The sequence below is a fragment of the Panthera leo genome, chromosome C1, assembly GCF_018350215.1.
Source record: "Panthera leo isolate Ple1 chromosome C1, P.leo_Ple1_pat1.1, whole genome shotgun sequence".
In the NCBI taxonomy this organism is placed as follows: domain Eukaryota; kingdom Metazoa; phylum Chordata; class Mammalia; order Carnivora; family Felidae; genus Panthera; species Panthera leo.
Genome location: NC_056686.1, coordinates 149,936,266 through 149,958,235, shown reverse-complemented (window position 1 = coordinate 149,958,235; position 21,970 = coordinate 149,936,266). Strand labels below are relative to the sequence as shown.

The 21,970-nt window shown below is 43.7% G+C and overlaps 1 protein-coding gene across 1 annotated transcript; it reads right to left on the bottom strand.

Moving 5' to 3' along the window:
• Positions 1 to 13,773: 13,773 nt before the first annotated feature.
• On the bottom strand, positions 13,774 to 21,771 carry TBR1 (T-box brain transcription factor 1). The gene is made up of 6 exons (XM_042952552.1): positions 21,080 to 21,771; positions 20,325 to 20,479; positions 19,840 to 19,961; positions 19,116 to 19,274; positions 17,887 to 17,948; positions 13,774 to 14,651 (listed from the first exon to the last, which is right to left on the bottom strand). Exons 1-6 carry the CDS (start codon positions 21,769 to 21,771, stop codon positions 13,793 to 13,795), a joined length of 2,049 nt encoding a protein of 682 aa, XP_042808486.1. The 3' UTR covers positions 13,774 to 13,792.
• Positions 21,772 to 21,970: the final 199 nt, after the last annotated feature.

Sequence of the window (21,970 nt, the reverse complement as noted above, 5' to 3'; positions counted from 1 at the left end):
CCCAAAGGATTTTACCCATGCTTCTCTTCTAGAATTCATCCTCACTACTTTTTACCTTGTAATACAGTCTTTTCATAAGTCACCAAGAATCCATACTGAATTCATCCTACAGTCTCCATGGTGCCTTCTATAAACCTTAATTATAGGCAGCAATCTCAACAAAGCCTTGGTAAATTAAAATAATCAGATCAATAGAGAAAGTTCTTGTTACATCAGTTTATCTAGATAAAGAATCCCCAGGGGCACCTGGGTGGCTCAGTCGGTTAAGCGTCTGACTTTGGCTCAGGTCATGATCTCACCACTCAGTTCCTGAGTTTGAGCCCCACGTAGGGCTCTGTGCTGACAGCTCAGAGCCTGGAGCCTGCTTTAGATTCTATGTCTCCTTTTCTCTCTGCCCCTCCCCTGCTCTTTCTCTCTCTCTCATAATAAACATTAAAAAGTTAAAAAGAAAAAAAAAAAAAAGAATCCCCAATCTTTCTGCAAAGAGGAGTGTCTTTTCATTCCTCAAAGCTGTGAATGCAACAGAGGAGTAGGAGAGAAAAGAAATTCATCTAAACTACAATAATCCTAAACAGGGACATGAAATGGGGGGATACCACTGCCCATCACTACTCTTCTCTCAACCTTCAATCCGCAGGAAGAAAGAGAAGTGATCAAACAATCACTTTTGAGATCTATCTGGGAGGCTTTCAGAACAATGGCAGGGAAATCCTAAGGTTTGGGTCAGGAATTCCTATCTTTGTTCACCTTGCTAAGTCCATAGTCACTAAGATTTATATGAAATGAATAACTATAATGCTGTTTTCAGTTTGCAACAGAAATAAACTAAAACCTTTCATTTAATTGTACTTTAAGACTGCAAAAAGAGCAAGGATAAATTAAATCCATTAGTCTAAAGATTTCATTTTAGAAATATTTGTATCCTCCTTCCTGCCAAATTGCATTCACTGATAAACAGATTTCATTTTTACCATAAACTTCCCTTTTTTGTTATCCAGTAAAAATAAGGAGTAAAAGTAATCAAAAGATTGGCAGATGGAAGCAAGTGAGAAGCAATTCACACAGATAATTCGGAAATAGGAAACGTCTGATTTTGTTAAAAATTGACTACCATCTAGAAAGTATGCTAATTGGACAAACAAAAGAGGTATAACTTATACAAATAAAACTTAGAGACCTCAGAGAATTCTAACACAATCTTACTTCACTCTCTTAAAAGGCTTAATACAGCACGATTAGGAAGGATCATGAAATCTAGTTTCAAAAAATATGTAAAATTTAAAACAAGGAGTAAACTAAAAACTGTGCATTTGTTCTCCATTCCCTTTACCATTTTCAATCTGGGAACACTTCTAAATTTAGGAGTGAGCTATAATAAGCCATGGTCAGATGACTGCCTAGTTTCTTGAACATTAATAAATACTTAATTCCAGCACAGATGAAATATTGCATTTGGAGAGGTGGGTAGTAGGCAGTGTAAAAATAAGTAGAATCAATAACTTTAACTTTTCTTCTTGTTGTTTCTCTTTTATTTTTAAATCCCAGAACTTGGAAATTTCTGAAGACTGGACAAGCTGAATTGTTTCTATGTGACAAATACTCCATCAATTTTAAGCTCAGCAAATCCTCAAATACATTTATCCAAGGTTTTCCTTTTAACCTTTCAAGCTTTAACCATTTTGATTCCTAGAGCTGGTGAATTTTTGCATTCTAAGTGATGTTTCTCAGCAAATAAACAGATCTCACTTCATCCTATCCTTTAGTTATGGTAAAATGTTTCTATATGTAAATATTATGTAAAACACAAGCGCAGGTCAATTTATGCTAACTGATTGTTCTTAGGGATAATAATAGCAAATAATAACTCTCCACACTTTAGTGGATTCCAAATTTAAATGAAACAAAATGCAAAGTTTCTATGATATTTCTATTGCAATATGCTTAATACAACAAACTCTCAAATACACAAATTAATTGTGACTCAGTTTTGATGGGTGATGTTCATATCATGACTCAAATGGATGTAACCACTTAAAAATGAATGACTTGGGAGGTTGCCATGGACTATCTGAGTAAGTAAGCTGCTTATATCTGGCCTATATTAAGGGGAAGAAATCTTTCCATCTGATACATTTTGGAGGTAATCCCTCCATATCTGAATTGAAATATGATATATGGCTGGCATTGCTAAACTGAATTCCCACCTTATAATTCTGTATTTATTCCATGGAATTAGGACTATTCTGAATACTCTGGCATTTATTGTTTTGAGAATGATATCAAATGTTAAATATGCAATGCTTCCGGACAACCTTCCAATTTCAGTCTCTCTAGATAAAGGCTACCTTATGGATGACTATAGAGTTTCCAGAGACAGTACTAATCACTATGTTTTAATCATAATTAAGCTGGAGGAGGAATACAAATGCTTGTTCTATACAGAAAGTAAGAAGACAGTGTTCTTCAGGTCGCTTTTCTCTTATAGTCAAGGGCATAAACTGCTTGTTCTAAAACATGACCATACCGTCACAATGTTTTTAAAAAATGGAAAGTTATTTGAAAATAGTTATTTTCAAATCCATGTACTTATTTTTAAGAAAGTTGCCATTACCAGAGTTCCTAGGCACAAAATTATAATGAATAGATAGTTTGCCACCATGGTTAATAGCCAGGAAACTGAAAAACAAACCCTCTGCCTTTTTTTTTTTCTCATTACAAAAACAAAACAACAAAAGTCAAACAAACAAAAAACCTAGGGAAGTGGTTCTCAGATTTTTTTTACTTTTTTTAATGTTTATTTTTTTATTTATTTTTGAGAGTGAGAGCACGAGCAGGGGAGGGGCAGACAGAGAAGGAGACACAGAATCCAAAGCAGGCTCTAAGCTATCGGTGCAGAGCCCCATTCGGGGCTCAAACCCACGAACCCGTGAGATCATGACCTGAGCTGAAGTCAGATGCTTAAGGGACTGCACCACCCAGACACCCCTATCCCAGATTTTGCTGCATGTTGTAATCACACAGCAATCTTCAAAAAGTACTGATGCCTGGCTCTCACTACCAAATACATTCTGACTTATTTGGGATGGAGTGTGAATCTGAGCATTAAAAACTTTTAATTTTTAAAAGCTCCCTTGGTGATTCTAATGTGAAGCCACTGACCTAAAGGCTATAAGAGCTGTTGCTATCCTCTTTTGCCCCTTTCCAGCTGTGCCTTAGTGTCAAGAAAGGGAAAGAAGCAATTCATGCAAGGAACCACGAACCACAACAGCAAGTACACACCTGCTTATCTCCAAGACTAGAAGTGACCCTAATTCCAATAAATCAGTACACTTGAAGCATGAGTGTATGCATGAAATAAAAAAAGAATGAGGGGTGCCTGGCTGGCCTAGTGGGTAGACCAAGCAACTTTTGATCTCAGGATTGTAAGTTTGAGCCCTACATTGGGTATAGAGATTACTTAAAAATAAAATCTTTTTTAATGTTTATTTATTTTGAGAGAGAGAGCACTCTTGCACACTCTAGTGAGGGAAGGGGGGGCAGGGAATCACAAGCAGGCTCCATGCTGTCAGCATATAGCCTGATGGAGGCTCAACCCCAGGAACCATGAGATCATGACCTGAGCTAAAATCAAGAGTCAGACACTTAACCAACTGAGCTACCCAGGCACCCCTACAAATAAAATCTTTTTTAAATTTTTTTTAAAAGAAAGAGAAAAGAATATGAAATGACCAAAAAATATAAATTAGGTTAAGTCTTAAAATTAGCAATCTCAAAGAGACAGAATTTAAAGATTTTTTTTAAATGTGCAGATCATAATGGAAAGAACATTGTAAGGGACAGTCTCTCAATCTTATATTTTCATGCTATACCTTCAAGTAGGTTATAAAATAAAAAGTGACGCACTCTAGTTTGCTAAGATGTATAGTCTGCCATTTCAGAAAATAAATATTAAAACACAGAGATACAACAGTAAACTGATGACATTCTATGCTAGTCTAGTTAACATCACCACTGTGACAATGTTTCTCACTTTGAGGCACTGCCCATCAGAGAACCCTGAAATAAATTTACTAGGTCAACCAGAATGAAATTAAACAAAAGAAAAAAACCACCAGAGTGCATCAAATGTGGTAAATTTTGTGAAACCTGTGTGTGTGTGTGTGTGTGTGTGTGTGTGTGTGTGTTTATTTACCACTGTGTGTTTCAGTTGAAAGCCTACTCTAACTCAAAACATTTGAATTCAAACTGCAGAGAAACTCAGAGGTCCACAAAGTTCTTTAAAGCTGAAAGATACCTGAAAGATTTGGTTTATAATTTCATTTTATAAGTGATTATATTGAAGATCATAGAAATAAAGTGTCTTATTTGTCTCCAGTGTTTTCTGCTAAAACTTGGGAGTCAGGTTCCTTTGAGACTTAGATTTTCAAAATAAATTTAATGCAGGTATGTTACATACTAAATTGCCATGGCACCAACCAGGAGTTTTCGGTCATATTACATGAACATTTCTTTGACGTGGTGGAATTTTCACCAATTTCTTACTCAAGTGGAAATTATACTGTGTGCAAATTAAGTGATAAATGTAAAAGCTCTTGATTCTAGTGCTTAGAAGTAGAGAATTATTTTCATAGATAAGAGATTGTTAAAAGGGTATTTTTTCAGGTTCCAACGGGAGGTCCTCACAAAGCACACAATCATGACGGTACCTAGGGCAGCACTGTGTGTGCAAGGAATGTCCAAAATTCTCCCCTTGCTTTTCTTGAGTTTATATTCTTATTCTCCCAACGCATCATGGTGTTGTATACACACACACACACACAGGCACACACACACGCACACACTCACACTCACATGCACACACATGCACACACACATTTGCTGTAGAGCAGAAAGAATTGAAAATGAAATTTAAAATCTGTGTAATTTTAAACTCAGAAACAAAGAGTTTCCTAAAGAAGTAGTGATGCAAGTAGAACTGTTTCTCAGGATCTGATATCTGCTAGGTTTGGAATCTCCTAGGTTTGGTACTTTATTTTTTGAAGCTATGTAGAGAAAGGGCTAATAATGATGTCCTTAATAAGATATAGTACACACGATTGCGTAGCCATTAAAAAAAATTCCTTCCTAATGGTGTTGGCATATATACTTCATATTGCAATCTCCTTAAGGGGTTAAGCTAACATTAACTAAGAAAAGTTAACTTTTAAAAAATTCATTTTAATATTCATCATGCTAAACTTAAGAGCAAGGAGAACATGTGTCAGTATCAGAAGGTTCAAGGAAGGATAATAGAAAAATTCAGAATGTCAAGTAAAATGTATCGGGCTACAAAAAAATAAGAAACCATTCAATAGGTAAAGCTATTAGGCAGTGGGTGGAAGATACATATTAAGAAAACTGGTACCAGATCTTTCTCCCACCCCGTTCTTCCCTAGCACATGTATACCAAGTTTTCTTAGAAGAATATGAGGACACACCCTGGGCAAACAATCCTATAGAAACCTATAAATGCATAGATAAATAAGCAGAGAGACCCATGAAAAAGCTGGAAGAAGGGGGGGAAAGTGAAGGACTTGCAGAATCAGTGGTTCTGAATCACCCGAAGGGCTAATTATGACTTTAAACAGCTAAAAGAATGAAGATTAGTCTGTAATAAGGCCATTATATTCAGTCAAGAGCACACTGACAAATGTAATAAGAAAGATTTTAATGTCTGTGCAAATGAGGAAGCTGAACTGAAAAGGATCAAAGAAAGCATTGAAAGATGGGTCCCAAGTACAAAAGAGAGCGGGGGTAAATGGAGTGCCTCACAGAGCTAAAAATGTTAGGGGTAAAGAAGAACACAGAAATACCAATAAGAGACAAAAATATTAAGTTGGCCCTTCGCAAACTCACACAAAAAAAGATAATAAAGTGAATGTAGAGAGATGAAGGGATTATAGAAGTATACAGGGGAAAAAAACACAAAATCTTAAAAAACAATGTGGGAGAGGTTAAATAGAAAGACATATCGTATCTGATGTTTGCCCTGAAAATTACACAATTGCTTTTGGGGAAAGCATAAAAATTCTGACCTGAAATAAACAAACTGATGAATCAGGCATAGATTTTATAAAGATTCAGGTTCAGTGTGGTAGCGTGAGAAAAAAAAAAAAGAGGAGGTTAAAAAAAAGTTGTTGGCAAGAGAGTCAACAAGGGCAAAATGAGTGTCAGAAAGACAGCAGAGTTGGAGGAGGAAAGAACAAATTTGTTGAGGAGGAAGTCAGTATGTTTCTTTGACTTTCTCCACAGGAACAAAGCAGAATGTGAGCATAAATTAAGAGAGTGAATCCCAAAGGTGAGTGAGCTCTAAGGATTATTTAGAACACAGTCAATTTTTTAAAAAATATATAGCAAATTAAGACAGAGGTAGAAAAAAAAGATTTTATTGGAACAAAATATATAGCATTCAGTGGTAAATAAACCGTGAAAGGAATAAGTCCTCATTATAGCTTCTCAAAAGAAGGTACTGAATAGTAAACATTGCTATTATTTGGTAAAATTATATCCAAAATCATAAACTTTAAATTAAAAAACATATCAATTTATAAAAGTACTAACCACCTTTGAAACATTTTTAATTGGAAATAATGGTTTGGTCTTTAGTAAATTTCCACTTGAGCAAAAGCTATTCAAAATAGAAACCACTATGATAACTGAAAAGTTCTCATAAAATATCATTGTTGATTGCAGATGGCCTACACTGAATCTACATAACATGTATGCATATTTTATTAACTGAAGTTGAAGGATGTTAAAGTTTAAAAACATAAATGTGGTAGCTCAATATTGTAAACACAAAGATGAAACTATTAAGAAAGTTATAATTCCACAAAGTAGTCTATAATTCAACTGTATTACAAAACGGGAGAGATGATTTTGCTAATTCATGTTTTAGATACAATCAAAGAAACTCTTCCAATGCAGAGGAAGGAAAACACCCCCCAAAGAGAATAACCTTTTGTTGATAGAAGAGAGCAAATGTTTGAATGTTCATGGGTGTGCATATCACTATTCTATTCAAAGAGGAGGTTTCAAACACACACACAATTTAAGCACATGTGTCTGTAATGGTCGTGACTTCTATCGACTTTCAAAGGCAGACTTACTTGTGCCCACAAATGGCAGCCCAGCAGGCAGTGACATCAGACCTAGAAATGATGTGGCCTGTAGAGTATGCAGTGAAGTGCAGTGCTCCACTTGTTTGCAATGGTTTTATTTTTCGACTAGTTTTTATCACACTTGGCATGAACAAGGGAACATGTGCTTTGCTAAATTTGAACTTTTAAGATGAAACTGAATTAACTGAGAACCAAAAAATTGCTTCTGAATTATCCTAAGATTGAAAAATGCCTTCCCTTTCATACTAGGAATGACAAAATAAAAGACAAATACATCTTGAAAGTTGAAATGTGAGCTAGGAAGATACTGTGGTTTGAGAACAACACTGTTGACTTTCTCTTTTTTTAGGAACCTGAAATAAGATTGTAATGAAAAGGCTTTTTCCCATCCAGTACACTTTTGCTAACGTGAAGATAGGAACTAAACTGAAACCTAAATAAATCTAATATAAGCACTAACCCTAATATAAGCAAGATTTGTTTTATTTTTCAACCAGAAAGTTTAATTAATGTGCCATTTCTTAAAACTTAGTATTATCACATACATATGATAAAACATATATATAACCAATATATAAGAAATCAGTATAACCCTTGCCCTAAAACTTAATCTTATATTCTTTTTTTTTCCTGCTAGTATTAGAACAAAGTAACTGTATTGTCTAAAATGACCAGAGACATAATCGTGGAGATGCTCACCCCTCCTAAATTCCCTCTTCCTCCTCATAAAAGATATGCCAAGACACCCAAGTATAAACGCTTTGTATATAAAATGAGTGCCATCATGCAGATATTTTTAAAGAGTTGAAATCCAAAATAATGTTAATATAAAATTCAAGTTATAAATCACAAGATATGTTTTAAGGAATCTAGTGATAAGTAATAGGTCAAACAACCTGAAAGAATCAGCTTGTGGTACAAGCTTCATTGCATTAATAATGTCACAGTTAGTATGTTTATTAAATTAAATATTACCAGCAAGGGTCTTCTAAATGCCATGTGCCTAACACTAGATTACATATTTATTTCAGAGTTAGCATAGTAAGAGGGGGAGCTATCACTAGAAGGTCTATTAAGCCATGGGTTTTTTTTCATTGCTTTAATGGAACTATTCAAATCAAATTTTTCACGCCATGCCTTGAACACTGCTGCAAACCATACTGTGGGTGTAAAATACATGCAAGGCGGATATAATCAGCTCAGATGCGACCAGTGACTTGTACACCATCAAGTTTACTTTATTGTGAAAGCAGTGGGGTTTTCTTTCAAGTGAATATATTTTTAAATATGTTGCAACCTGACTTAACAACCTGAAGACGGGAACCAGAAAGGCCCACAAATCTCAAGGCAACTGAATTAAACCAAGTACAATGCAATGCCTGAAATCTTGTCTAGTTTGTCTCGGTCTTCCCTGTGAGACTCTTATCTTGTTCTGGCAAAAGAAAATCTGATTGTCCAAACGTAAATCTTGCACTCATATTGTAACTTAAATAAATCATGTAGACTCATCTTGCTTAAAAAGCCTCAGCTGACCTTTTAAAAGCCTGATTTTAGTGATTCACACTAAAATTTTATTCTTTCAAATATTAAAATTAGCCAAGTAATTGCCCACATAGCAGAGCAAAGTAAATATTTTTTACATTGAATTCTTATCACTGGTCGTTAAAGATGCTGACTCTTGTGGCACCTGGCTGACTCAGTCCATGGAGCATTAGACTCTTGATCTCAGGGTTGTGAGTTTGAGCCCCAGGTTGGGTGTAGAGATTCCTTGAAAATAAAATCTTAAAAAAAAAAAAAAAAAAAAAAAGATGCTGACTTCCTCATAAGTAACTTTGTCTAAAAATAATAATAGTTGCTTTTCCTTTGGAGGACCTATTTTGGTTTGTTTTCACACAGGTTCTACTTTTTTCCTATCCCCATGGCTAAAATGCCTACATGATAAAGTAACTAATATACACACACAAAAAAAGTGCTGCACCCGAGCACAGGCCGAACGTTTTATAAAATCAGTTACGAACACAAACACGCTGCCCAAATATTGCTATAGAGCGTTTTAAGTTCTCCAGGAATATAAATGGCCTCTATGCAACAAGGCTTTTGTTCCTAGCCTGCACCCACAACAGAAGGTAGAACATCCTTGAACGCCTCAGTGCTAAAAAGATAAATACTTCGCCAAAACGGTGGGTCAGAGAGTTTTAGCGGTAGGATTTGTAAGAAAATGTAACTGCAGGAGGTAAGAGGGTTCAGAAAGTTCTCTATAGACCCTAAATTACTACATTTTAAGAGCTCGGGTGACGTCAGTCCTAAAGACACAGAAACAACCTGGCTTTGGAAACAAACTGATCAGTCAGCTTCTGCTAGGCCTAAAAAGGCTGTCCGCCCTAGATCCCAGTCGTTTGCCTGGCGTGGCCGTCGAGGAGCTACAAGCTGGAAAGGGCACCCTCCCACGCAGCCAAGGTTTCGGCCTGGCTCGAACGGACTCCCGAGAGCACAGAGCGAGCCTCCTGGGCTCCGGGCCTGCAGCTGGGCCCGGGTTGCCAGCCTGGACCTCCGCCCCGAATCCCTGTTGGACTGGGACAGGACAGCCAGGGTGCAGCCTCCGGCCCGCAGACGAAGCAGGGAAGCCTCGGCCCAGGCTCAGCGTCGGGGAGCAGGCCTCCCGCACGGCCTCACTCGGCCGAGCTCCTGCAGACGCCCGCCCGCACCGGCCTGGGCTCGAGGGCGCCCGCCCGGACGGCGCTAGGCCCGGGCCAAGCGCAGCCTCGCCCGCCGAAGCAGCACGCACCGGCCGCCCGCGGCCGCAGCGCGTTCTGGCCACGCCTCTCGTCTACTCTGACCCGCGGCGTCCGCCACGAGAGGTACCAACCGAGGGCACAGCTCCCCTGGCTAGAGCGGCGCCCGCAGGCGACCGCACTCGGCCCCGAGCGGGTGGTTGCAAGTGAGTTAAGATGGCGCGGAATGTGAGTGGCGGGAAGGCGTGAGCCAGAATGCAGTGCTCGCCGCACGCTCGCCTTTTTTCTTCCTGCCTCTTTTAGAAAAGACACCGTTGAAAACACACTTTTAAAAACTGAGGATATCTGCAGGTTGCGGGGAGGATTCCGTCCTCGCCTTACCCCTACCCTCACGGAGAAAAGGCAACTCGAAATCTAACCCGGGACGCGAACTTTGGTTGCTACAGGCCCTCCCAAATCCAAACTCTGATTTCCTTGGAACAGCAGCAGCTTCTCAGACACAGCGACGGTGTCCCTTCACTAGACACCCAAGACACTGAAAGCCAGTAAAACTGATCATGCTTGAAAGGGACCCGAAAGCACACTGCCTCCGAGAGGAGCGCGGAGCTGCAAATTTACCTCACGCTGACTCAGTCCACACAGCAGATGGTGGAGATGGTGGCAGAGCTGCAAGGGAAACGACCTCCCCAATTTTTTGAAGTACTTCCTAATAGCAGCTAAAGTGCGTCTTTCGGTACAAGGCACTACGTTCCTGTGAAATCTATCCTCGGCTGCTGAGAGCTTCGTCTCCACACATGACAGCAGCTCCTTTGCTCGCCGTGACTGTGGCCAGAGGGCGGCGGGGCCGAGCGCGGCCCCCGCACCCCGCGCCCTCGGGACCTTGACCGCTTGTGCGCCTCCTCCCCGGCGGCATTGGGCGGCCGGGTCACAGGAGCGCAGACCCAGTGGGGTGTTACAAGAGTACACTGCTCAACTTCTCTGGCTACACAGGCACCGTGTTTTGTACTTTTGGTCCTCTCGTTCAGGTCTTAGGTGTGGGAAGGGTGAAAGAAACACAAAGGAAAATCAGCCATCTCCTCTCGGTGTGGCAGACAAAACTCCGCGGAACGCCGTCTAGTGGCGAAATTGCCCAGGGACAACAAATCGGGTTTGCTCCCCCCTCTCAATTTTCATTTTAATTGGAACTTTGAAGCCCCTTTGCATCTCTCAAATTGCAAAGGGGTTACGGGACAATCTCTAGGTGGTGGTACGTTTAGTCCCATAACCTGAGACTGACCCAGACTAAGCAAGAATGTTGAACCATTTTCAACCTCTTTCCTGGATCTCCTTTCTCTGGAGACAAAAGTACAAAAATCGCTCCTGCACGAAATAAAGTCAGCGCTCTGCGGACTCCTTGACTAAGACGCAGCGGACCTCCCTCCCCTCCCCGTCCCCCCCCCCCCCGCCCCCCACACGCTGGGATATCCACATTTCTGCATTCGTTCTCAAGGGATAGGGATCTGGCTTGGGTAGGGCTGGCCCAGGAATTCCACTGTAGAAGAGATGGAGTGGTAACCGTCCAGATACCTCCCAAAGCAAGTTTTAAAGTCAGTGCCTGAATACCGACCGTTCCGAGTTTGTTCAATGAGTCCTTACCCCGCTCCAGCCCCGCCCAATCCCCCCGAAACAATCCACTCAAGAAATGTAGGCCATTCTGTGTTTGCATTTACAGATTCGCCACCCATCTCCAAGGCCTCGTATTTAAAGATCGGGATTTTCGACATCTGCCTAAAGCTGTGGTCAACAGCCTATTTTGACATGCATTTCAATCACACCCTACTCTTGCCCAAAGCCTCCCGCCTGTGAAATTGAAAGAAATTTTCTTAACTCCTTATTTAAGACCCTCCTTTTCCTGCTCGCATTATTTCCTACTTCAGAGAAAATCAGATAGCTATGATGAGGAACTGCCTACGTTTTCCTGGGGAAAAAAAAAAAAAGTGCAACAAAGTGAAACTTGACTCATAGGGAACTAAGTACTTTGTAAGTAAGAAGGAAAAAGTAATTACTGGTACTGCTATAAAACAAATTTAAGTGGGAAATGGGAGGTGATTCCCATTAAACAGACTGCCCCATCCTGGAGTGGGAACAGGCTATTCTTCCTTAACCCTTAAAAGTAATCACCTATAATAAATTATTTTCAAACTGTAAACTGCTTTCAAACACCATAGCGTTTTACCAGATTTATTTACTTGTTATACACAGACGATACAAACGAGCAAAAAACAAAACGTTTCTCAATGGAGTGTGTACTTGTATAAATTATTCAGTTCACAGACAAAACGAAACAAATATAAAAATCACAACATTAGATTTACAGAAGAGCCAAAATATACACACGTTTAGACCCTGAATTCCTATTAGGAAAAATCCCCCCATGGACTGGAATCTAGATTGAATATTGTGTATGATGCATATTTCACATTAATTTTAAAATACAAAAAAAAGTATAGGTTTGCTACACAACATTAGAAATCCTACTAATCTATTTCCAGGGGGATTAATGCTCCTTATCAAATATAACAAGACTTAAGAGGGGAAAAAACCAGTCTTACTTGCATTAATGCTAGTGTTTTCCCAAGGAAGTCAAATTTCAGCTGTTTCTAGGTGGCAGGGAAATCATTTTCAAAACTAAAATGCAGTAAAATATACAACTCACACAATTTATCTTCACTAGACTACACTATAGTTACCAACAATTCAGTCATCTATATCATTAGTAGATATTCATTACAAAGATTTACAGCATATAAAGGTGGAGGGGGGGACTGAAAAGATATTCAGAAACAGTTTGTCAGCATATTTGGCACCTGCACAGACCAGTAATGGATTTGGCACTTTGGGGAAAAACAAATAAGGCAAAATAATATTGCTGATGTCGAGCTATTCTATTTAGAAGGGGGGCGGGGTGGGGAGTGGGGAGGGACATACAACTCCAGTTAACTTTGCTTTGCAGGCATCATGCCACTTAATCGACTTGCCTATGAACAAGACACCTATCCTTTACAGGTGTTTGGTCGGATTCTCCTTAGCTATGTGTGTGCATTAGAGCACAGAGCAATTATTTCATGCAACGGATTGAGGAAAAGTGAGAAGCCCATCATTATCTATCAAGTATTTCACGTTTCCAGAGCCTCTTAGAATATTGTTAATTATCTCACAAGAAAAAATTTTAAAGTGGAGGGGGGTGGAGAAAATGGCAAAGAAAGGAAAAGAAACGAATGAAAAGGTTAAGCGTGAACTGGTTTTGTGCCTTGACGATGAAAATAAAAACTAGCCATTCGTTACAGTAAATTAACACTATATACAGTCATTTTCACAGGCTTTGTTCCACTAAAATTATTAACATCCCTACCATCCATCCATCCATCCACTCGGGGATAAGAAAGGACGCGCTGGGTGGGTCCGGGTTCTAGAGTCAACATCCTACGGTTAATGGGGAGGCCGAGACTTGGAGGGTCGGAATCGCTGCTGCCTGACAGGACTGCCCAGGTCTCCTAAAGGTGAAGAGTTTCATTACAAGAAAGAGAAGGAGAGGGTGAGAAAAAGACGAGAGGGAGGAGGCTTGTTAGGAGTGTAACTTCACAGAAGAAGAGTTAGGAGGAAAACCAAAAGGTTTACAGCAAAGTTGAAGGTCGGTGTGCTAACTGCAGAAACTGCTGTGCAAAAAAAGGTTAAAATCGCACTCGGAGACCTGTACTTATTCGTCGCAGACGGTATTCGAGGGCCAAGTGAAATGAGGGGGTGCGCGAGGTGGGGCGTGGGGAGGAGGAGCTGGGGAGAGCTGCGAGGGGCTGGCTGGGGGTGGGAGGCGGGAGGGGGCCGGGCCGCGGCGGGGCGCGGGGCCGGGAGGGCAGGGCCGGCCTAGCTGTGCGAGTAGAAGCCGTAGTAGCCGCCTATGTCCTTGGCGCAGTTCTTCTCGCAGTCCCGCTGGGCCAGCACCTCGCTCTTGAGCGGCGACGAGCTCTCGGACACCGGCGTGTCGGCGGGTGAGATCCGCCTCCGCTTGGCCTGCTCGTAAATCCCCGAGTCGCTCGAGTCGATGGACTTGATGGAGGAGGGCGTCTCGATCCAGCTGGAGTCGGACAGGTCCTTGGGCTTGGCGTCCTCGGCGGCGCCGGGCGGCAGCGGCGAGCGCTCGGCGGCCAGGCCCTCGGCCTCCTCGCCCAAATAGGGGTTGGCGCCCGCCATGCGGGCGGCGGCCGCGGCGCTGTTGGGCCAGCAGGGCAGCACCGAGCCCGACTTGGCGCCGCAGTACTGCGGGGGGCTGCGCGCGCCCCAGCCGGACGGGTCGGCGTAGTAGCCGAGCGGACGGCCGGTGCAGCCCGCCGCCTGCAGCGGCAGCGCTTTCACGCCCGCGGCCGCGTACGAGAGCAGCGTGGCCGCGTTGCCCGCGAAGTCCGTGGCTGTGTCGTAGGCCGAAGCGGCGAAGTCCAGCCGGTTGTTGGCCGGTGTCACAAACCAGCGCTGCGGCGACGGCGCGCCCGGGTCCTCGGCCTGCTGCGGCGACAGCAGCCCGTTGGTGTGCGGCACACTGCGGTCCGTGCCCGGCCCGGGGCCCGCGCCCGCACCGGGGTGGAAGCGGGCCTTGGCGTAGTTGCTCACGAACTGGTCCTGCAGGAAAGAACCGGCCATAGCGTAGCGGGCCCCGGGCACAATCTGCGAGCGCGGGGAGTCGTTGGGCGAGGGGGTCAGGCGGTCCATGTCGCAGCCAGTGTAGATCCTGCGAGGGAAGGAGAGAGAGAGAGAACCGAGGGGTGGCCGAGAGGTCCCCTCGGGAGGCAGAAGGGAAGGTCACCTCCACTTGTGGCCCACCCCCACACTGTCCGTCTGTAACTTGCCGTCCAGGATGGAGAGAGACGAAAGGTCACAGACCTGCGTCCTCCCCAAAACAAAATAAATCGTGAAATTGTAGAGGGATCAATGTACTTATACAGGAACCTAAGCAAAATGCAGACCAAGAGGAAGTCTTCCCTCTCCCTCGCTCTCTCTCACCGACTGCACGGGGGATCAGAGAGCAGAGCACAGCAGGGGATACTCATCCCACTTCTCCAATGTATTTATAAACATGAGGGCAGATTCGCCCAGGGACTACGGTGTTACTTGCCCTGTGGGCCTTTCCTGTGTAGTGAGAGTTACTGCGCAAAATTTCTAAACAAGATATCCATTTCTTCACTCTTTTAAGAACACTTTCTTCCATTTGACACACACTCGGGCTGTCCAGGTAGTAATCATGGAAGCCTGGCCTTCACCAGTCTTCTGAGACTTGAAGACTTGCTGCTGGAAGCCTCTACTGTACTTGCTGTCCATTGTTTCCCCCAGGTGATCCTTTACCCCCCACCTCTACCAATACTAACAAGAATTACTACTTAGAGACAAAGTCATCAATCAATACAATTCTGTTACAGAGAAAAGGTGCACTTTTTTTTTTTTTTAAGTAAGCTCTACACTCAAGGTAGGTCTTGAACTCAGGACCCTGAGATCAAGAGTCACATGCTCTACTGACTGAGCCAGCCAGGAGCTCCAAGAAAACCTGTTTTTTACTCTGATCTCTCCCTAGCTTTTGACCTTTATTGGTAAAAAAACAAACAAACAAACAAACAACAACAACAAAAAAACCACAACAACAAAAAACACCAAAAAACACCTAAGGGGCAAACTCTTAACAGTGGTTACCGACCTCCTCTAAGCAATCTCCCACTAATAATAGCTAACCGTTACACAACTTGACTATGTGCCAGGCACCATTATCTAGGGCTGTACAGATAGTAATTTAGTTGACCATCACAACAATCCTCCCAGTTAGGTAGCATTATTATCCCACTTTACAGATGAGAAAACTGAGGCAAAGGGAAGTTAAATAATTGCCCACAGACAGAAAGTGTGTTCCTGGGAATCACCTTAGGTAAAATAATGAAAGATTCACTGTAGGCCCTGGGCCTAGAAAATCCCATTAGAATTGAGGGAGAACCAGAGATTGGATCAAGATTGGTAGAAGTGTTTTCTCCTACACATAGACACATGTCTCCCTTTCTATTTAGCTCACACATAAATGTTTTAATCTTTGATCAACACGCTGTTTTGAGAGAGAGCCTCAGTTTTGTCAGACCTTAATCCCTTGGGGAGGAGATTCCCTGGTGAGTGGCCAAGCAATCCTCTAGTCCCCCCTGAACCCTCATTGCTCTCCCTGTTTCTCCAAAAGTGAGCCATGTCCAAAAATTCAACATAAAAGGGGAAAGGGTGGGTGTCATAAGCCATTCTGCTCTCCCCTACCCCTTAAAAACCTGTCCGTTTGTATAGATTAAGACATTTTTATGAAAAATACACAGTTTAAGAATCAAAAGGAAGTGACTTTTCCAACAGAAGTCAGCCAGAGGAGGGCAGATGAGGGTAATGTTGCTGCTGCTCAAGTCCATTCTGCTCGCTCTACAAAATTTCCCTCCTGAAATTTAATCCCAGGTTCAAATAAGAGAAGCAGAGGGAGGCAGGAAGGGAACGTAACCAGCAAGGTGCAAATATCTTCTGTTTACCACCACAATATTTTAAGAAGAAAAAAGCAGCCTGCAAAAGATACAGTTTAGATGCCCATCCAGGTCCCAACCCACATGGGATTACCGAACTGATTTGTGCAAAATAAAATGCTTTGGAACAGATGTTCACAACAGAATTAAAAGCTCAAAATCTACAAGACCCCCTAGTACAGAGACCAATATCTCTGGTCTCCTGGGCCACACACTTTTCACAGTGCCGGGTCCACATTTTTAGGTTGTGAGGACTAGAGTAGCTGAGTTTTTGTTCTAGGGAATCATCTTGACAAGGCTTGCTTCCTCAGAACTACTTTTGGGGGAGGCACATGACAGATATAGACAGAAATATCAATGACTCTCCTTTCAATTTGTTATAAAAATACCAGGAGGGAAGTTTGCAATCTACCTGGAGATGGAATAGAAGCAGCCACTTGTCTAATTCTCCACAAATTTCATCTATTGCTGGTCAAAGAGAACTTCAAGTTTGTAGCTCTATCCCAGGCACTTAATGCAAGCCATGAAATTCAAAATTTATGTACCCCTCTCTTTTGTGGCCAGAAAAGAGTGGGGGATTCCTATAATCCAGATTTAGATTTTGATATATATATATTTTTTTCTATATAACAGTATTTGAACTCTTGGGCACTGTATCTGAACTCTGAGCAAGAATGCAAGAACAAACCCAGAAAGCACTAAGTTTACATCTACCGTTGCCCCCAGAGAACAGCATTTTGATAGAAAAGAAATGGAGATAGGTAAGGGAAGCCTGGAGAAAAGGGTACCAACACATTTAATTAAAACACGCCTAGATGCAAAGGATAAAAGGAAATATTTTTCTTTTGAAGCTTATAAATAACATACAGCAACAGCACCTGGGTCCTTCCCAAAGCCTTAAATAACTGCAACAGTGGCTCTGCTCATGACCTTGCCTATGGTGGGTGCACATTTTTATTCAGTCCATAGTAAACTTGCACAGGAAAAGCTATTACACAAAACTTGAAAACGGGTAAATAAAAGCCACATATGCCAAGGAGACTGTAACAACTGCCAGAGCCACATGCACTTTCCGGCAGGATCGGGCGGTTTCAGACACAGACAATCTGAGCTGAGCACCTGCAGCGCCACATACAGCTCGTGCACCCGGGAACCAGGGCAGCTCCCCCAGCCAGCCAGCCCCAGAGGCCCGCCACCAACTTTGTAACCCATAAGAAAGACAGAAATAAGTGGAGGAAATCTTTGACCAAAACTACAGAAGTACCAAGCCAGAAGGTCAGCAGAGAGAAGGGGAGCCCATGAAAAGGAAAGGGAAAACCTTAAAGACACCTTGTCTTCACAGACTCCAGCTTCCAAAAGCCTTGTACACGACCATCCACCTTTGACCTAAAGCCCAATTCCACAACTACTTGAGAAGGAAGGTGCAAGATTACTTACGTGTCATAATTATCCCGAAATCCTTTTGCAAAGGGGTTGTGATCTATTTTCAATTGTGTAATCTGGATAAGACAAAAAAAAAAAAAAGATGAATAAGATCTCACCTTCTATACAGGTGGATTAGGTGTTTGCAAATAAATCACCACTTTTTTTACAGGGGCTTAAGGCCTGCAATTTCATTAAGTAGCCAGGTTTCCCTACCCAAAGATTTCGAGGGAATGAATGGAAAGGAGAAAAGAGAGAGCATCATGAAAGTTATGAGGAACATGTTTAAGTTAATGATGCCTAACACTAAAGCTTTGCTTTCAACTAGCTCTCCTATGTGTTCTAAGTCACTTCAAATGCACATTTTAAAAATGCTCGTTATAAAAAGACAAAAATCTTTAAGGGGCACTTGAATTCATCACCAAACGTTGCCTATTTTAAACATTTCACCACATTTTTAAAAGTTGGTCATTTCTAATTCATAACCCCAAGAACTCCCAGCTGCATCTTAAAACCAGCTTTAAATTAAAATAAATGCATATTTTCATTTCTGATACTTTCATTTAAGTTTAAAAAAAAAAAAAAAACCCACCATCACTCCTAGCAGTGAAATCAACAGAAGTAAAATAAGTTTTCGTGAACTTACAAATTCTGAAGTTCAAGTGCTAAAAAAAAACTCATTCCAAGGCTTCCGGGAATTTGATTTATTGTACTTTCCAGATATGTGAATGTGTCTGTTCTTTTGCTCCCCCCAAAAGTGATGTTTTTATTTCGGATGCTTTAATTTTTTGTTTAAGATAATGCCAAAGCTTGCCAAGAATAAAATGCAGGGGAAAGTCTGCTTGTTTCCTAAAGGCAAGAAGGACTCGAAAGGAAAAGCGAGAAGGGGAGGAAGGAAGGAAGGAAGGAAGGAAGGAAGGAAGGAAGGAAAGAAGGAAGGGAGGAGATTTAAACCTGTTCTAGTTTGAGAACTGACTTAAAATTCCCAAGAGAAGAGGCCCTAGAAATCCTGGGCCCCTCAAAGGTGGCCCGTGTGACCCGCGATGGAGACGAACAAGAAGCGTTTTCCCACCGGCAAGGGATTCAGGGAAGGCGCCCGGCAGGCCCCTAGCCCTCCGCCCTAAAGGCGCCGCGGAGCCAGCTGTTGCTGCTGTTAGCGCGAGCGGGGCACCGCCGGGGACGCGGGCCGCTGCCGGGGGAAGCGGGAGCCGCCCGCCGTGCGCCCAGCCCCCAGGCCTGCTTACATCGGTGTTCTGGTAGGCGGTGACGGCGATGAACTGAGTCTCGGGGAAAGTGAACGTCTGCACGCGGCCGGGCTGGCTGGTGTCCTCCGTGCCGTCCTCGTTCACTTCCACCACATGCAGGCGGGGCTGGTACTTATGCAAGGACTGTAAAACCACCATCTGTCCGGCGGGGAGAAAAGGGAGCGCGGGGCGGCGCGTTAGCGCGGTCAACGTGCGCGGGGCTGGGGCCGCGGGCCGCGCGGGGTCTGGCTGGAGCCCGCCGCCCCGGCTACCTGACCGCGGGACTCCCCTGGCTGGTGACTGGCTGGCTGGGGCAAGACCAGCCCTCGTTCCTCCCGGAGCCTAGAGCACCGGAGGACGGGAGGAAAACCGAACCCGACTGCCTGATCCTCGGGTCCTCCCCGATCCGCCTAGCCCTCCTTTTAGGAGGAACAAAGATTTTTGCAACAAGCAGGTCCTGTGGGGGTTCCTTCTCAAAATCAGTCAAGTATTTGGACAGTACTAGGGAAGGCCGGGAACTCGGGAATTGGGCAGAGGGCAAGAGCAACTTTATAGGAGGATAGAAATAGAATTTTTAAAAAGGCTTTTTAATGAAGCAAAGAAACATATGCCCAGTTTCTCATGCTGATTTAAACTAATGGACTGAATGTTAGTGAGGGACATGTGTGGGAGAGAAGGAAAGAGAAAGAGAGAGAGAGAAGAGAGGAGCGTTTGAGCCACTGACCTGCCCATTGTTGTTTGAAGCTCCTTTGTTGTTTGTAAGTTTTAATTTTCCAAAAGAGATTTCTTGGCGCATCCAATGAGCCCCCGTGTTGGGGGAATCCGGATGCATATAGACCCGATTTCCTAGAGAAAGAAATACGTTGTTTACATATGCCCGGGGCACTGCCCAGTCCCAACTCCTCACCACGTAGGACGTGCACACACACACACACACACACACACACACACCTTATACCACAGTGAGGCCCATTAGCTGGGTTTTTTTTTAGGCCTCGCTTTCTCCTTATTAACTGGAGATGATTAAAATAGCTTTTGCATAATCCTCCCCCTTCTCGCTGCTCAGTCTGTCCCCCTATCCCCCTCGTTTCCTTTTAGAAGTCATTGGCCGATCGTTTTAAAAGTCTCTCGAGCCAGTCCACAAAGGCTTTAATTAATCATTCTCACCTAAATAAGTGTCAGGAAAATGTGTTAATTGGAAGGACTTGCCTTGCACATTGGTGTCCGCTTTGCCGCAAGGAACCCATTTGCCTCCTTGAAACCTCCAGTGATTGGGATCCGCCAAAATCACATCCACAAAAATATTGTAATGAGCCGTGGGATCGAGACCAGAAATGTTAAAACTTAAAAAAGGAAACATGCGCCTATTTAAATTAAGGGGGGGGGGGGGGGGGGGAGAAAACAAGAGAAAAAAAAAAAAACATAAATGTTAAAGATTAAATGCAAGAAGCGCGGCGCCAGATAGCAAAGCAAAACTTGTTCTCCCAGCGTCGATGAGCGAATGTTTGCTGGGTTAGAGAAGGGGCGGTGGGGGAGGAAAACAAGTGGGGCTGAAGTCGGGGAGACCCGCGGGCGAGCTGGCGTGGGGAGTCGGCAGGTGTCACTGCCCAGGTGGAGAGTGAGGTTGGCGACCCGCAACTCTCTACCTGTCCTCGGTTCCGGCCGTTATTGCGTCCCTCCGATTTCCCAGCCGCAGGCCGGGACTCTCCCTCTCTTTCTCCTTTCTCCCGCCCCTGACTGGCTCTCAGACCACCTCTCTAGCGCGGGAATCCCCTTACCAACCTCACCGCGGCGGTTATACCTTCCACCTTCCCTTTTTCCAAAACCAGCCAACTCCAGGGCGCACCAGAGCGCCTTCCACTCCGCTCCCGACCCCAAATCATCGCTACCGGTGCGGTCACAACCCGGCGCACTTGCCCCCCGGGCCGTGCCCGGAACAGCGACTGCCAAGAATGTAGCATTACCTTCCTTGTTTGGTGATGATCATCTCCGTTTGGTGGCGGTGAAATTTCAGCCAGAGGGGCCTGTTGCACAGGTACACCTGAGCTTTGCCGGGTACCAGTCCGGGCTGTGTGGAAGAGAACTGGTAGAAAGGGGCTCCTTGGTAGGAGTGGCTGTACTGCTGTGGGTAGGGGTAGCCGGCCGCGGGGTAGCCCTGCGGTGAGGAGTTGGACAGGAGGCTGTTGTAGGCTCCGTTGGTGATGACCGGGTGGTGGGCCATGTAGCGGCTGGGGCTGCCGATGGAGAAGGCGGGGTGCGCCGGTCCGTGCTGGCCGGGGTACGGGAACATGGCACTGGGAGCAGTGGCCGCAGACTGTGGCTGGCTGGACTGAGAGAGGAGGTAGCGATCTGCAGCAGAGCCATCGAAACTGTGACGAAGCTCAGAGACCCCGTCCAAGACAGGAGAGAGTTTACTTCTCTGGACGTCCCCTGGTGAGTCCTTGGAGTCAGGAAAATTGTCTGTATCTGACTGATTCGTCATCCCCCTGGTAATTTTTTTCAAAGGTGAACTTCTCTCCAGGTTGTCAGTGGTCGAGATAATGGGATGATCGTGCAAGACAAGCTCAGATCCGCCTGAATGTGGGTAGCTGCTGCTCACATTGAGAAATTTCTTGGAGAGCATGATAGAAGGAGAAAGGCAGTGCTCCAGCTGCATAGCTCTAGAACCTGAACACTCGCCCTCCTGTCCCTGGTTTTTAAAGTCCTATTTATCATAAACTAGAAATCCACAGACCCCCTCACTAGACAGAAAGCACTTCAACCAGCAAATGCTTCTCAAAGGTTTGATTTACTTTTTTTTTTTCCCTGGGAGAAGAGATTGGCCAATTGACACTATGCAGCAATCAGAAAAGGCT